Source organism: Myotis myotis, unplaced genomic scaffold, assembly GCF_014108235.1.
Source record: "Myotis myotis isolate mMyoMyo1 unplaced genomic scaffold, mMyoMyo1.p scaffold_m19_p_7, whole genome shotgun sequence".
In the NCBI taxonomy this organism is placed as follows: domain Eukaryota; kingdom Metazoa; phylum Chordata; class Mammalia; order Chiroptera; family Vespertilionidae; genus Myotis; species Myotis myotis.
In genome coordinates, this window is record NW_023416379.1 from 84,068,692 (window position 1) to 84,085,833 (window position 17,142).

Genomic DNA, 17,142 nt, shown 5'->3' on the forward strand with positions numbered 1-17,142 from the left:
ATTTTAAAAAGCACAACAAAAGAGGGGGGTAAGTGGTAAGCTGGCTGAAGTTATATACAAGGTCTCCAGGAAACACTTGGAAAGGAGGTGATATTTGGTCTGAGCTTAATTTAGAGGAGACCCCAGGGAAGTATGGCACCTCAGATGCACTCTTGAAGGCTATTGGGTCTGCCTTCTTTCTCAGAATGAGACTGTCAGTGTTGTTGGATGGTTGTACCATTTTATCCTGGTGTGAATGAATCTCAAGAATATCCTGGTCTTGGCATTAGTAACAAATCTAAAACATTTCCTCTGTTTACTAAATTATCAGTAAACTCTTTCCCCCCTTTTTTTTTAAATTTCTTAAAATATATTTTTATTTATTTCAGAGAGAAGAAAGGACAGGGAGAGAGAAATAGAAACATCAATGATGAGAGAGAATCATTTATCGGCTGCCTCCTGCACACCCCACACTGGGGATCAAGCCTGCAACTGGGGCATGTGCCCTAACCTGGAATTGAACCGTGACCTCCTGGCTCATAGGTTGATGCTCAACCACTGAGCCACACTGGCAGGGCCCCTTTTCTTAGAAAGATCGCTATTTCATTTTATTCCTAACCAAGGATGAGTCAGTCATCCCTAGCAATACTGTGTGCTTTTATAGTGCTTTCTAATTTTCCAGCTGCCTGCACCACATTATTTCATTTGATCTTCACAGAGACCTGTGAGTGTAACCAGATTTGTATTCTATCACCTTTTGAACCCTTTTAGTAACCTTTTAAATTCTTAAATGGAATATAGGATTGACATGTGAGCCTTGGAAATCTGATTTTTCATTTAGCTTTACATATACTACATCTAATTTGACAAATACTATATACAGCATTGATTTGGATACAAAATTTGAATAAGGGCAACTTTCTCTGACAACTGAGGGGGAAGTATATACAAATTATCTCTGTTCATCAGATGATAAAAGCATAGGGAAAATTGGAAATGGATAAGCACCAATCTCTTCTGTGCATTAGTAATTGCATTACTTTAATCCCATTTTGCAACTATCTTTGGCTTTCAAATGTAACTGGAACTATTTGGTAGGATACTGGAATAAATAACTACATCACATGCTGACTTGTGTACCATGGTAAACATTGGGGTACAATAACATATGGCTGTTGTCACTGGTATAGCTAAGTAGATTTTCCTTTGAAAATTGACTCCCATCTGCATCTCACTAAGTTGTACTATTTTTTCTTGTGATTCTTTTTATTTCTTCTGTCATAGATGTAAGTGATTAATTTTGGAGCCAAAAGTAAACTATGCCTAGGGTTAAATACTGGAATCAGAATGTAACTGCTGAAAGGACCTTTGGAGCTCATTTGATGTCTGCTTTTCTTTAGTTCCCACTTAAAGAAACTGAGGATCAGAAATACCAGCTAAACTATTCTGTTTAAAACTATCTCTTCAAAAATATATTCACACTAAGCCATGCGTTATACTTTATGTTGAGGTGATTCTACATGAGAAATGATAAGAGAAGCTATTAGTTCTTTATCAAAAGAAGCTCTTGTACTTTTCCCTTTAATTTTAGGTGAGCACTAACTTCCTTAAAACTTGTAAGGAAGTGATTCTAGTGATATATACAAATGTATGAGTGTATATATAAATACAGATATACAGGGTGTTTCCCCAAAATGTTTACTCACTTTAACAGCTGATAGCTCAATTTTGAAAATGAAATGCATTTTAACAAGCAATGCCTTTATAATTATTCAAAGTGTGTGTCTATATTTTTTGAGACACCCTATATGTAGACATTTTTAAAATTTTTATGAGAGGGAAAAAGTTAAGATGGTTTTGGAAACTTTTTAAAATAATGATCATTTAAAGCTTTTTTATTAAATTACTCATGAAATCAATTTGTATCATGCTATATGTGAAGATAATTTGCTGAGTTAGTTAGACCATAAAGAGGAGGTAATCTAAATGCTCTGGAACACGCCTCAGGATGCATAGTACTAATAGAAGAAACGACCGTAACTGCAGGTCCCAGCAGACCCGTGCCCTCCTTGTGCGTGGGTCAGGGCCTAAGACCCAGCATCAGAAGCTGCCATTCTAAAATTCTAAAGTTGGTACTTTCTCCACGTATTTTCTAAACAAAAAATTTATAAAAATGCTTTTGCCAAAACAAGAGTGATAGTAATAGAGATAAAATTAGAAATCAGTTTTCCTCATTCTTCATAATTATTCTTTAGAATTACTATTCTTTCTATTTGATATATATTTTTTTAAATCATTACATTGGTCTGTGTGTGATCTGGTGTAATTCAGCGCTTTTGATATCCTCATGTAACCATGAAAATGCAGTGTAAGACCTATGTTTATTCCTAAACATTTTGGATGAAATGAAGTCAGATTATCACATGAAAAATTAGGCAGCCTTCCAAAGAACAGTAATCAGCTCAGTCTTTTACCTGTTAGATTTTAGTCCTGTGGAGAAATGAGTAATGGCTGCAACTCTCACAGAATGTGAACAGAAGAGAACATGGTTGGAGGCACAAAGATGCCAAAAAATAAGAGGAGGAAAAAGAGGTATTATTAAATATGGACAAGGAAAGTACACATTTTGTAGGCTACTAAAAAATGTTATGCTTCAAAAGAAAAAAAAATTATGCTTCTAAAATTTTAAGAAATGCACCTTACGTATATATCTTTGGGCTTCCAAACTATCATTTTTAGTTACAAGTAACAGAAAGGTAGCTATATATAATGTTGAACAAATTCAAGATATGCTGCCATCTTTCTATAATTTTAATTATATTTTAGCTTAAATAGTTAAGTAGTATTTTAGTTTTAATAGTTGAATAGTAAATAGTTAAATTTATTTAAATAGTATTTAAACTATAATATAGTTTAGTCTAGTAAATAATTTAAGGTATATCATTTAAACTGTAATCTAGTAAATTACTTTAAAAATTTTCCAAAATATCCTTTTGCTTGCTTTCAAAACTTGATGTGTTTGGATTTGAAAGTTGCTTATGAATAACTTATATGCAGAATACTTTAAAAGAAAACTTTCAAATGGTTGCTGTTCAACTAATTTCACATTTATTTATTTATTTATTTATTTTAAATTAAATCTTTATTGTTCAGATTATTACATTTGTTCCTCTTTTCCCCCCCCATAGCTCCCCTCCTCCCAGTTCCCGCCCCACCCTCCGCCCTCACTCCCCACCCACTGTCCTCATCCATAGGTGCACGATTTTTGTCCAGTCTCTTCCCGAATCTCCCACACCCCTTTCCCCCCCAAGAATAGTCAGTCCATTCCCTTTCTATGTCCCTGATTCTATTATGATCACCAGATTATTTATTCACTTGATTCTTAGATTCACTTGTTGATAGAGGCATGTTTTTTGTTCATAATTTGTATCTTTACCTTCTTCTTCCTCTTCTTAAAGGATACCTTTCAGCATTTCATATAATACTGGTTTGGTGGTGATGAACTCCTTTAGCTTTTCCTTATCTGTGAAGCTCTTTATCTGACCTTCAATTCTGAATGATAGCTTTGCTGGATAAAGTAATCTTGGTTGTAGGTTCTTGCTATTCATCACTTTGAATATTTCTTGCCATTCCCTTCTGGCCTGCAAAGTTTCTGTTGAGAAATCAGCTGACAGTCGTATGGGTATTCCCTTGTAGGTAACTGAATTTCTTTCTCTTGCTGCTTTTAAGATTCGCTCTTTGTCTTTTGCTCTTGGCATTTTAATTATGATGTGTCTTGGTGTGGTCCTCTTTGGATTCCTTTTGTTTGGGGTTCTCTGCGCTTCCTGGACCTGTAAGTCTATTTCTTTCACCAGGTGGGGGAAGTTTTCTGTCATTATTTCTTCAAATAGGTTTTCAATATCTTGCTCTCTCTCATCTTCTGGCACCCCTATAATTCTGATGTTGGTACGCTTGAAGCTGTCCCAGAGGCTCCTTACACTATCTTCTTATTTTCGGATTCTTTTTTCATTTTGCTTTTCCGGTTGAGTGTTTTTTGCTTCTTCGCATTTCGAATCTTTGACTTGATTCTTGCGCTCCTCTGGTCTGCTGTTGGGTGTCTGTATAATATTCTTTATTTCAGTCAATGTATGCTTAATTTCTAGTTGGTTCTTTATCAAAACATCGAGGGTCTCATTAGATTTCTTGAGGATCTCACTACATTTATCGGCGGTCTCACCAGTCTTTTCAAGGGCCTTACTAAGTTTATCGGCAGCTTCTAGACAGTTCTTGAGAGACCTTAAAAGTGTGGTTTTGAGCTCTATATCTTCCATTTCTGACATTTGCGTCCTGTTTCTTTGTCTCCGCATTTTTTATGCTTTCTTGGTGCACCCCCTAGTGGTCTTTGTGCGCAATCTTGTTGTAGTTAAGCCTTGATTGTTGTCGGCAATACCGGGGGTGATTTGACCTCCAGGCTAACTGGCTATGAGAGTCCACTGTGTCTGCATTGGGAGAGCTTCTGTGCTGGATCTCTAGGGCGGTGCTAATCTAGCATTTGCCTGAGGCTATTCGGCAAATGGCTCTGCGCAGGGCTTGGGCGGGGCAGGTCCCTGGGGATCTACAGGGCGGGCGGAGCAAGCAGTTATGGCTGCTCTCAGTTCCGTCCCTAGGGGCTCTGCCTCACAGAGTCCCAGCAACTGCTGCAAACCTCTGAGAGAAAGCTGCCTTCAATTTCCGACGAAAGCCAGACAGTCCCGCTTCTCCCTTTTGAGTCTGGGTCCCTAGAGACTCACCCGGATCTGGAGCTCAGAGTCTGATCCCTCCCGATTGAAAACAACAACTGCGCCCTCCGCCGCCAGCCCGCTCCGCGGGCACTCTGTACCTGAGTATTTCACTTCAGCACTGCGCCTCCTCTGCGTCTGGGTATGATATTCTCTTTCCTCCTAGTTGTAGAATTTCCACTCAGCCAGCCTTCCTGTGGTTCTGGATGATGTCCGTTCCGTCTTTAGGTGTATTTTTGAATTGGTTGTTCGAGGCAGCAATCTCCGGCGTTAACCTATGCCGCCATCTTGGTTTCTCTCCTCTAATTTCACATTTAAATAAGAGTAACCAAAGAATTAGTTCCTTGTCAAGGTTGTTGTTCTCATACAATAAATGCAGTCATTGTTTATTGGAAGTTTTTAAGCTTTGCAGGCTTATATTCATTGTGGCTTGGTAATTCTTTTATATATACATATGGATTCTTGAGCCATGAGATACTGATAATTATAGCCTTATCATATTTTTTAAAACTTGACCTAACTGTGTTTGACTTACTATTCTGAAAAAGAAGAGTTAAAATGAAACTCTAAAAAGTTAGGCACATCTTTTATCAATTTATGTACTTGTTTATGTTTCAAATGTCTAAGACAGTAGAAGACCAGTCATCAAACATTTGTTTAGTTCTCATCCTTAAGCTGGATCTGCATGAAGCAATTGGCTTGACTGTTTTGATCCAAACCTTCTTTTTTGGCAACCATTTATTTGCCAGCAATGAAAATGTTTTGAAAGGCAAATAAATGTTTTTGTGGTTAGACTTTTCTATGGGATGTAATGCTTGATTTAGTGTTCTTACTTTCCTCTATTCTGAATGAGAAATTAATCTTGGAGAGAAAGATGAATGGCTTGGTTTTAGGCACTTATTATTCAGTTCCAGTTTATTTACCTAAACATCTCTCATAGTTTGCTATGAGGGTTAAATGAGATAATATGTAGAAATCATGAAGCATAGGACAGTACATTCAACAAATGTTAGCATGAAAGGAGTATCAGCTGCTATTTATTTATTTTTTATTTTTTATTTTTTTTAAATATATTTTATTGATTTTTGACAGAGAGGAAGGGAGAGAGATAGTTAGAAACATCGATGAGAGAGAAACATCGATCAGCTGCCTCCTGCACACCTCCCACTGGGGATGTGCCCGCAACCAAGGTACATGCCCTTGACCGGAATCGAACCTGGGACCTTTCAGTCCGTAGGCCGACGCTCTATCTACTGAGCCAAACCAGTTTCGGCTCAGCTGCTATTTAAATATGAGTGATATGTCCTTATCTTGAGACTCTCTTAAACCCCTACTAAATGACAACATAATTTTACAAGGTATAAACCTACAAAGACAAAGTGAGAGAGGGTAACATATCAGATGAGAGATATAAAAAAATTATGGAAGCTTAATAGTGGATAGAAATGGTAAAGGTTTCACAGACCTGAGAGAAATGAAGCATTGGAACCTGAATATCAGAATTAAAAGTTCCTCTAAAGAAAGAAGTCTTGGGTGGATGAGAAACAGGAGGATTGGTAAGAAGCAAAGGAGCAAGTTCATCCCAGTACTCTATCAAAACCATATAAGCAGCCAGCTTACCCCTTGGCTGTTCTGGCAAAATAGTATGTAAGTTTATACTCTGGAAAGGTTGAATAAAAGAGACTCTGGTATTAAAGATCCCAGGTAAAATGACCACCAATATTCAATTAAAAGACTTTCTAGAGAGAACCCATAAAATTAGAAATCAGTTTTCCTCATTCCTCATGATTGAAATTTTTGTAGTAAGCTAAGAAAATTTCCCAGATGTAAAGGACAGAATATATAGGTTACAGTATCTCTGTAACTATTAGGAAAATATATTAAGAAAAACCCTCATCAAGGCACACTACCATAAAATTTCAGAATTTCATTTATACCAGTAAGAGAGCAATAATAACAGTCCCTCATGGGGTGGGGTGGGGGTGGGGGGGGCGTTGACAGAGGCTTAGGAATAAAAACAGCAACCACAACCAAAAACTGACATCTTAATAGCAATATTTGAAGCTAGAGGACAATGGAGGAATACCTTTAAAATTTTGAGGGAAAATGATTTTAAACTCGTATTCTAACCCTAACCAGATTATCTTTGAATAAGAGAGTAGCAAAAATGAATATTCAGTCATACGGGATCTTTAAAAATTTATTTCCCATGCACCATTTCTCAGAAAACTATCAGAGGTATTTTTAGCTGTAACCTACCACTGGGGGATGGAGTTGGAATTTAGTAAACAGCCTATTAAAAACAAAAAATCAGTATTCTTTAGAGGAATATAACAGAATCCAGAGTCCTTACAATGTATCATCCACAATATCTCAGATAAAAATCCCAGATTCCTAAAAAGATGAACAGGCAAACTTGGCCAGTACTCAAGAGAAAGTGCAAAATGGAAGTTACTCCAAGATAACAAGGCTGTTGAAATTAGCAGCAGGGATTCTTAAAGCAGCTGTTATAACTATGCTTAAGAATGAAAAAGGAAACTTCTCCAGAATGTGATTTACCAACATTATTAAATAAAGTAAAAAAGGATAAGAAATGAAATCAAGTAATAAAGACTCCAAAATGTAATTGTTGAAGAGTTGGAGGGCTCCAATTGAGATGTCTTTGAAGGAAAACAAAAGCAATTAAATAGAGTTTTGGATGCAAATAGTTTTCACATAAAATTAGGCAAAAATCAAACCAAAGAAATTATTACTGGAAAAAAATTTTTATTTGTAAAAAGAAGTTTGATCATAGTGGCCAAGCTGTAAGAGTGTTTACCAGTCACAATAATGTAAACTGAATGCTAATTTAACCAAAAAAAAATGAAATTTATAAATAAGATCAAAAGGGAGGAAGGAAATGGTTAAATATGAGGTGTATGAGACTAAATTTTCATTCAGTAAGAAGTCAACTGCTAGATTTAAAGCTGAAAAATAAAGAAAACAAGTGTCATAAGCATATTCAAATATGGATGAAAATAACAGAAGAACAAGCTGAAAAAAATTGAAAGGAGTTGCCCCTGGAAGAAGAATTATAGATTAGAAAGAAATGTGCCAAGGTCTATCATTATAAAAGTATTATTTGATTTTTAATGTCACATACATTTTATTTTTCCTATGGAGAAAAAAACACCCTCTTGTTTATTTGATTAAACAAAAATAAAATAAGCTGCATAGGAACAATTTTAAAGTCCAAAGAGACACCAACTTTGTTTTAAGGCTGTAGCGGCTGATACAGCATCTCCTTGCTACCTTCTCCAGCCTTCTCTGTGGACCACAGCAGTACATTCAGAATCCCGTTAGCCAACACAGGAGTTTTTGAACCCTTATCTACTGGTTCTTCACCTGCTCATTGCCTGTCATGCCTGGGGTCTGCAGTATAACTTTTAAGATTTAAAGTAAAAATCCACGGGGGGCGGGGGGGGGGGAGGTTGGAAAAGGAATCAAAACAAAACAACAAAAACACCCACCCTAAGCAAACACCCACTTGAAAGGTTTGAGGGAAAACTTTTGTTCCCCCTTCTCCACTTACTAGTCATTGATGGGATCTGCACCACTGCTGGGACGCCCATTTAAAAATGTCCAGAGGCAGACAGCACCCCATGATGGGCTTGGAGATAGTTTCTGTGGCCTGGACAGATATGCTGGGGTTGCATATTCCTTACCTACACATGTCTGCCTTGGGGAAAAAAAAAACTATACTTAGTCTAATATCAGCCAACATGCCCATGTTAATTTCTCCAATTCTGCATTTACCTTTCTCACACACAAAAAAAATCTTCAAACTCAACTGAGTAATGTGTTCTACACTTAAAGCATTTGCTGACCAGGCATGACAGCTAATGGGCAGTATTAAACAAGATTCATTAAAAACAAACAAACAAAAACTAACAACCCTCCCACCCACCTGAGTATATCTAACATGCTAGTTAAAAATAACAGCCCTGACCCCACCCACCCTTTCGCCTGCATTGATTTTAGGGAAGAAAAAAATAAAAGAAGAAACCTTATCACCCTAAAAGCAAGAAAACCCCAGAAACGTGAGAACCCTACACAGACTCCTAGAAACATAAAGAATTATTACAGAGCTGGTTATTTAAAGAAAGTAAACACTTTGCATACATTCTGAGAGAAAATTTCTAAAAATTAGAGTTAAGTATTTATAACATACATAGCAAAGTGCCTGGTACAATTTAGATATTCAATAAATGATAGCTATTATTACTACTAAGATTATTAACTCTTCTGCTAGTCAGTAAAAACATTGATTATCCATTTCAAATGGAAAAGAAACATATAAATCTAGACAAGTTATTTAATATATCTAAAGTTTACACTTGCTTAGTGGTAGAGCTAGAATTGTAGTCCAGATTTCTGAACTACAAGTTGCTTCAGGCTCAACAAGAAAGATTCAGAGAGGATCTTTGAGGTTATCTATAGTCAAATAGGGTTCCAAGCAGAGCTGTGCTTTCATAGTCCAACCTAGAATCTGGTCTTGTAAGTAGTGGGTGATAGACCAATGGGTAGAAAGACAAACAAATAAATCTTAGGCCAAGTGACTACCTAGTCTAAGATTTTGCCTCTTTGTGACACAGCTTTCAACAACTCCTGCCTCTTAGTATGTATGAATGTATGTATGTATTATTTATCCTCAAAAAGGAAAGATCCAAGAAGCTAGCCAGAAACCACAGGGGAAAAGTGCAACTTACGTGTTTAAAAAGGAATACTTTCAGGCTGTTAATGATTATTAAATCATCAAATTAATTTTGTTGAACTTTTATTTACTTATTTTCTCTTTATTTTACTTCTTTCCATCACCATTTATCCTCCCTATGCCCTCTTCCACTTCTTCCCACCTCACAACCACCACACTATTATTCATGTCCATGAGTTCTTTCTCTTTTTATTTTGTTGTACTTTTAAAAACTTTTGAAACTTTAGAGAAATCTTTCTGCTGAATTTATGTGGGCCACAGCCAAATGCAGGGGTTATTGACTTCACGTAGCCCAATTCATTTTTATTATAGCTGGTAAAACTGAAAATCATCGAGGGGAAATAGAATGTCAACATTTAAGATTTATAAACTGCCTTTTGGGAATGGTGGTCTTGGACCTAGAGATATTATTCAAAAGGAAGTTTGGAAGTGAAGTGAGAATGTTAGATAACTGGTTGAGGAAGATAAAACACTTATTGACAACTACAATTAAGATATTGTAAACTGATTGCCATGCCTAAGTTAGGTAATAAACACTATTTTGTATGAAGATAATTATAGATGTTTTTTCTTTGAGAAAATTATTTTGAAGCCTGTATTTTAAAAAAGAAAGAATCAAGAATTTCTCATAATTTATTTAGTAATTACTTTATTAGTTAAGACGCTCCAGAAAAACAAAACCAATAGGTTATATGTGTGTGGATAGATAGATGATAGATAGATAGATAGATAGATAGATAGATAGATAGATAGATAGATAGACAGACATTTAGATAGCTAGATGGAATTAGTTCGTATAATTATGGAGGCTGAGAAGTTCTAAGTTCTGTAGTTGACAAACTGAAGACCCAGGAGAGGCGAGGTATAGTGCCAGATCCAGTCCAAAGGTCTGAGAACAATGAGATGTTTCATTTTAAGTCAGAAGGCTGGAAAATACCCATGCTCTACTTCAAGACAGGCAGAAGGAAGTTCTCTCTTCTTTAGCCTTTTTGTTCTAATGATATTTTGGTCAATGAGAGACCACCAATGATAGTGGTCCCATAAGATTACAGTGGAGCTGAAAAATTCCTATCACCTAGTGACATTCTAACGTCATAGTATAACACATTATGTGTTTGTGGTGATGCTGGGGGAAATAAACCTGTGGTGCCAGATGTGCAGAAGCATAGTGCATACAATTATACAGTGCAAAACACTTGATGGTGATAACGAATGACTGTGTTACTGGCTTATGTGTTTACTATACTATCCTTTTTGTCATTATTTTAAAGTGTACTCTTTCTACTTATTTAAAAAAAAAAAGAAGAAGAAGAAGAAGCTTTGCTGTTCAGCTGATGTAGCTCAGTGGTTGAGCATCAACCTAAGAACCTGGAGTGCACGGTTTGATTCCCTGTCAGGGCACATGCCTGGGTTGCAGGCTCGGTGCCCAGTAGGGGGGCATCGAGGAGATAGCTGAGCAATGATTCTCTCTCATCAGTGATGTTTCCATCTGTCTCTCCCTCTCCCTTCCTCTCTGAAATCAATAAAAATATATATATTTTTAAAACTTTTGCTGTAAAACAGCAAGTCATATTAATCAGCTAGCAGCCTCATACATCTTGTGTTAACTGAATCTCTTGGTGGTGATTTAATCTTGTGTTGTTCTGTACAGTAATATGCTATGCAGACTTGTAGCCAAAGAGCAACAGGCTGTCCCATATAGCCTAGGTGTGTATTAGGCTAACCCATGTAGGTTTGTGTAAGTGCACTCTATCTCTGCACAAAAACAAAATTTACTAGCAATACATTTTTTAGAACATGTCTCTGCCATTAAGTAGTGCATGACTGTATGCAGTTCTTCAACTGATTGGTTGAGGCCCAGCTACATTAGGGAGGGCAATATGCTTTACCCATCCTACTGATTCAAATATTAACCTTATCCAGAAATACCCTCAAAAATAACACCCAGAATAACGTTTGACTAAATGTCTGGTTGACAGAAGTAACCATCACAAGCACACAAAGGCATAAAGCTAAAACTGAAACTACTGGAGCTTAAATGTAGAAAAATAAGAGAGATAAACAAAAAACATAATGAGAATGAAGGCAGACAGGGAAATCTGTGTCAGTCAGGCTTTAAAGACCACACTGAAGTTAGATTGGTCTTAAAGTATTTCTGTACGCTATCATTTCTTGCATATTTTACAATTAATTGTATATTTTTTATTATAATAAAAAGTATGAATGTACTCTTTCATATTTTAATGACTGACTTGTTACAGTGAATAAGAAAGTATAACTTCTATTTATTTTCAAGGATTAAGAATTTGAGGGATTTTTTTTAGAATATAGAATCAACCTTTTGTTTTAAGCACTTGAAGATGTTAAGAGGGTTTGTTTTTAATTTTGGGTTTTCTGGTTTTGGTATTTCCAAAGCTGCTCACCCATGTTTTAAGCTTGTGTTGTTGAAGAGGCGTTTCTTTATTCTTTCTGGTAGATGTAGAGAAATATTTCTAGAAGTAAGCTAATGGGTAATGCACACTTTAGTGTGATCACTATAATTAGCTAATTAAATTGCTCTCTTCACTTAGTAAAAAATAAGAGTTTGAGCCGAAACCGGTTTGGCTCAGTGGATAGAGCGTCGGCCTGCGGACTGAAGGGTCCCAGGTTCGAGTCCGGTCAAGGGCATGTACCTGGGTTGCGGGCACATCCCCAGTGGGGGGCGTGCAGGAGGCAGCTGATCGATGTTTCTAACTCTCTATCTCTCTCCCTTCCTCTCTGTAAAAAATCAATAAAATATATTTAAAAAAAAAATAAGAGTTTGGGAGAGGTAAATTTGAGACAAGGGTCACATGAGGGCCGGATAGGCTCAGTGAGTAACACAATGGTAGCTTTCAGTCCAGAGGATTCACTTCACAGGAGTTCAAGGCATATTAGTGAGAACTAGAGTACTAGTACTAATGAGGATTCTACTTAGGTGAGGGAAATTAGCAAATGGGGTGGATGAAAACTAAAGGTAAAGATTTCCTGCTAATTAACCAAGACATAAATTTCTGATCCCTACACTAGTTATGTACTGGTTTTGAAAAGATGTTTTAAAATGTCTAACTCGCCCAGCAGTGCGGCTCAGTGGTTGAACATTGACCCATGAACCAGGAGGTCACAGTTCAATTCCCAGTCAGGGCATATTCCCGAGTTGTGGGTTCCATCCCCAATGTGGGGTGTGCAGCAGGCAGCTGGTCAATGATTCACTCTCATCAATGATATTTTTATCTCTCTCTCTCCCTCTCCCCCTCTGAAATCAATACAAATATATTTTAAAAATAAAAAAATTAAATGTCTAACTCTTCGTCTTTATTTTCTCATTTTCCCACTTAATCTGTTTGTAAATGAATGTTTTTGAGAGTGTTATAAATACAAATTATATAGATGTAGTGTGGATAGATAAATAACTGACTAATGAGAAGCTGTTTAGGGATATATACTTATCCTGACCCTTTCTTAACATAGTGAAGTTACTAATATTTGTGTAGTACTTGACAGCACTGCCTCCTGTTCTCTGTATGTGTACAGATGAATGGATATTGAGTCCATATTCTTCTTCACACCGATTGCATGTATTTTAGACTCTGATATAAATGTTTTTATTTGGAAAACACACACATGTGTATACCTATTTCCCTGGTACTCTTCCAGTTTTTAGAAAAAATGTTTAAATTTTTCCTGCTGAAAACATTTAGATTCTTTCTGAATAAATACATCATCTTTTTAAAAAACCTTCCCCCAAGATTTCTTTTTAAATGGTTCACAGTTAAATTTAAATTTCTATATTTAGGTAGAATTATGTTTATATACCAACCACCAGTATCCAGGAAGTTCAGTGGTAAGGTTGACACATAGGGAGTTTGTAGTCTATTTTGTAGTCTGTGTATTTAGACAAGGTTTGAAGCTTACCTAGCAAAATCGCTTAAACATTCAAGCAGAATTTCTTTAGTACAAATGCTCTATTTGATTTCTTATAATTGTTAAGATAACAGTGTGTCACTTTATAAAGATTAGTTTTCAGTAATATGTGTTAGATTTATTCCTTTCAAAGAATGGTGCATTCAGAAACAGCTTTTATATGTAAATATTTTTGTAATATTGGATAGAGTTGGTTTGGTGCAATCACTATGGTTTAATCAAGTTTGAAAGAAGTTACAGGCACATTTTTGTAGAGTTTTCTGCAGCATCTTTATTTTTTTCAGCTGGATGTATTTTATGTTCCTTCTAACTAATCAAAATAAGAAAGTGATTGCCTGTGCCAAAAAATAGGACTATCATTTTTCACATTCTTTTCTTTTCCAGGTCATTTTCAAGTAAGATTGTGTTTCTAGGACTTCTGAATTCCAGAAAACTCCCGACTTTGTAGATATAAGGGCCCAGATGAACATTTCAGGGGGACTCTAACTTTTCATGCAGTATGTTTTGTGTTGTGCATTCCAGATACAGTTAACTTTCTGTGTGCATGTGACTAGTGTGGAAAGAAATTAATGCAGTCCCGTATTATGATTTATGGACTGAATCCTTTGCCCACTGAAGACTTGCCAAAACTAAAACTATTTTTTTTCCTTTGGATATTAGAAACAGCTACTGTTTTTGTTGATCTTTTAAAGGTCTGAATGGGCCTATTTCAAATCATACCAGCATGGGAGCTCAGATTAATAATATACTTATTCAACTAGTGATACTGAGTGAAACCATTGCTCACATGGATATGAGGATACAATTTCATAAAATTATTTTCAGGTGCATTAATGCATTTCTGGAAGCTGCACATGATTTTTCTTTTGCATGAAAGAAATCAAGGATTTCTGTTTATTGTATCAGTTACAGATCGGCTTATAAGTTAATTTAATTGCATTTTTTATGCCTTAAAACATAAGACATTTTACTTTTAAAAATAGTAATGTGATGGCTGAATTGTTCCCCAAAATATTTAATTTAATGTATTTTTCTTTCTTGAGACATCACGACTGTCATGTATTTAATTTATATTGAGAAAAATTCCTAAATTTTGTTGTTGTCAGTTACACCAAGCTGCTGAAGTTTCTCAGCTCCGGGGAGCAAGGGTAATATCTCCTGAAGATCTTCTGTTTTTGATGCGCAAAGATAAGGTAATCTAAAATGTTCTACTGAGTTAAAATGCCATGTTTGGTGCTTAACTATACTTATATGAGGAAACTAAATACCCTTTTCACAAAGCTTTCAAATTGGTATCGTAACTAATGAATTGACATTTTAGTCTTCATAGTTTGCATGACAGAATGGCTTACTATAAGATAATTTATTTTTTTTAACATGGGCAAAGGCATGTATGTAAAACTATGTTGACAACTAATTCTCACATATCTGTACACACCTATTTTGACATGTTCATTGCTACATAATAGTCATTAAATATTTACTGTTCTGATAAGTGAGTAGCATATTTACTTTTCTTCTAATTTTATACAGTATTACAGGCTTTCAGAGAGTAATTTTTTACCTTGAAATACAAAGTTTATTCTGTGACACTAGTTTATAGGAAATAAAAAATCAGTCAAGATGTATATTCCATTAGGATAAATATATACCATAATGTCTAGGGTTTTTTGTACTTAAAGATCTACTTTTATAATTCTTTGAACACTGTTGTAAAAATATCAAAGCTGGTATTTACATGTTTAATTTTGTCATAATTCTCTTCCATGAGTAGCTAGTTGAAAATATTTTATAAAATTTTACGTGTTTTAATAAGTTGCATGTTAAAGTTACATGTAAAAAAAAAATCACAGTGTGTTGTGACAGATGCTATTGTAAATGAGCAAGCAACGCCTACTTCCCAGTGTCAGTCCCACCTTTCATTTCTCCACTGGTTTTTCCTGGCCTTTTACTATACTCACCCATTCCTCTGCCACCATTTTTGTATGCTTGTGGCTCTATTTTTTATCAAAAGCCTTCCCATTGGACCTTTTGGATAAAATTTTGGCTCATTACCTCTTCGGTAGTCTGAGGAATATAAAGGAAAAGAAAGAAATATCTTCACTTTCAAGAAGATATACTTTAGTTTGGAAAACCAGTATGATTTAGCTAAAAGAAGCATTTTAAGACTCACAGAATTTTAAGATTATATGATTAGATGTAGTAGCTGTAGGATTTTTTTGCAGTGGAGGTTTCTTCCTGGGGTAAGACTCATGCAAGTATAGCTAGAACGAACCAAACACAGAAGAACTCACCAGGATTCTAGTTGAGTAATCTAGACAAAATCTGATTATTGTCATGGCTCTGGAACTGGATAGGAAGGAAGAATTCAAAGAAATCGTGAAGAGTCAAAATAGGCAGGATTTGATGACCATTAAACTTGGAGGACTAAGGAAAAATGGGCTTATATAGCAGTGGTCCTGGGAGGAAGGAGCCGAAAGGTGCTGTTGGCAGAAATGAGGGCCTGGAGCCAAGGTTCCCTATGAAGGCATCTGGGAAGAGGGAGTTAGTGGAATGTATCTAGTCAACTTTTCCTTTTCACTGACAGAGGTGAAGAGGCTAGCATACACACACAAAGTCCATATTGGTACGTTTTCCTGACTTTGGGGAAAGTAAAATTTAAAATCTTATTGAAACTTCAGGAGCATACACTAATTGACAATGCCCTTTACTGTCCAGTGGGACTCTTAATCAGAATCATTTTAGCACCTGAGAACATACCTATAATATTATAGTTGCCATTGTAACCATCTTTCTCCTCAAAATAATACTTTTATTTATATGATGATATTTTCTAAACAGGATTTAAAGTAGTTTACATAGGAGTGATATAAGACAAACATACAATCTAAAGTACTGAACGGAATCAGCAAAGAGAAGAGGATAGCAAAAAACCTGTTTTTTTCTTTTCATAATTTCAGATTATATAAAGCAGTATTTATTGACTGTCTATGTTTTACTTATTACTCTAGGCAGTTTATTTATTCCTCACAATAATCCTGTAATGTAGGTACTTTTCTTACTTTGTAAATAAAGAAACTAAGGTTCAAAGGTTATCTTTTACATGTGACCCTGCTAAGGTCTAGTTGCAAGACTAATTTTAACCTCAGTTTCCCTATGTATAAAGAAGAGATGATTATAGTTGTCTATATCTCAGGGCTACTGAAAATATCAAATAAAATGCATGTAAAAGAGCTTTGTAAAATGCAATAGTTTTCAGCTGATATGATATCTTAAACTTAAAGGTCAAGAACCAGTAATAATACATTCCAAGTGTAAGCACACAACAAATTACAAAGTATTTATAAGTTACTTTTAAAGCTAAGCAGTATTATGGTTTTCTAATAAACCTAAGGAAAGCCATCATTAAGACCCAACTATCATTAATCAGCTTTGAGTTTCATAAAAATATGTTTCTCATATTACTGAATGTTTTCCAGAAATATAAACCAGCTCTTCTAAATAAAATAAAAGTCTCAGAGAATAAAAAACAATAAAAGGAGAGTGCATGCCTTTTTAAAGCAGTTGTTACAAACTCCTTGTCTGGATTGTTTATAAATCATTTAAAAAAATAAAATAGCTTAGTATGGAGAGTGTGATATTTCTCACAGTCTTCAGAAAGAATTTAAGACTCTTTATAAGACCAAAATATAAAGGTAATTATTGTGATTC

At 35.5% G+C, this 17,142-nt stretch overlaps 1 protein-coding gene across 7 annotated transcripts in view; it reads left to right on the forward strand.

Annotated features, from left to right (window-relative positions):
- The window catches only part of SUPT3H (SPT3 homolog, SAGA and STAGA complex component), a 436,829-nt gene that overhangs the window by 261,667 nt on the left and 158,020 nt on the right, over window positions 1-17,142 (forward strand). For 6 of the 7 annotated variants that reach the window (XM_036316046.1, XM_036316045.1, XM_036316047.1 and 3 more), the window contains exon 4: window positions 14,538-14,624. In XM_036316046.1, the coding sequence (XP_036171939.1) occupies window positions 14,538-14,624 (87 nt within the window). Of the gene's footprint in view, window positions 1-13,804; window positions 13,929-14,537; window positions 14,625-17,142 lie in introns of those variants that run through there. The other variant, XM_036316050.1, reaches the window with a different exon arrangement.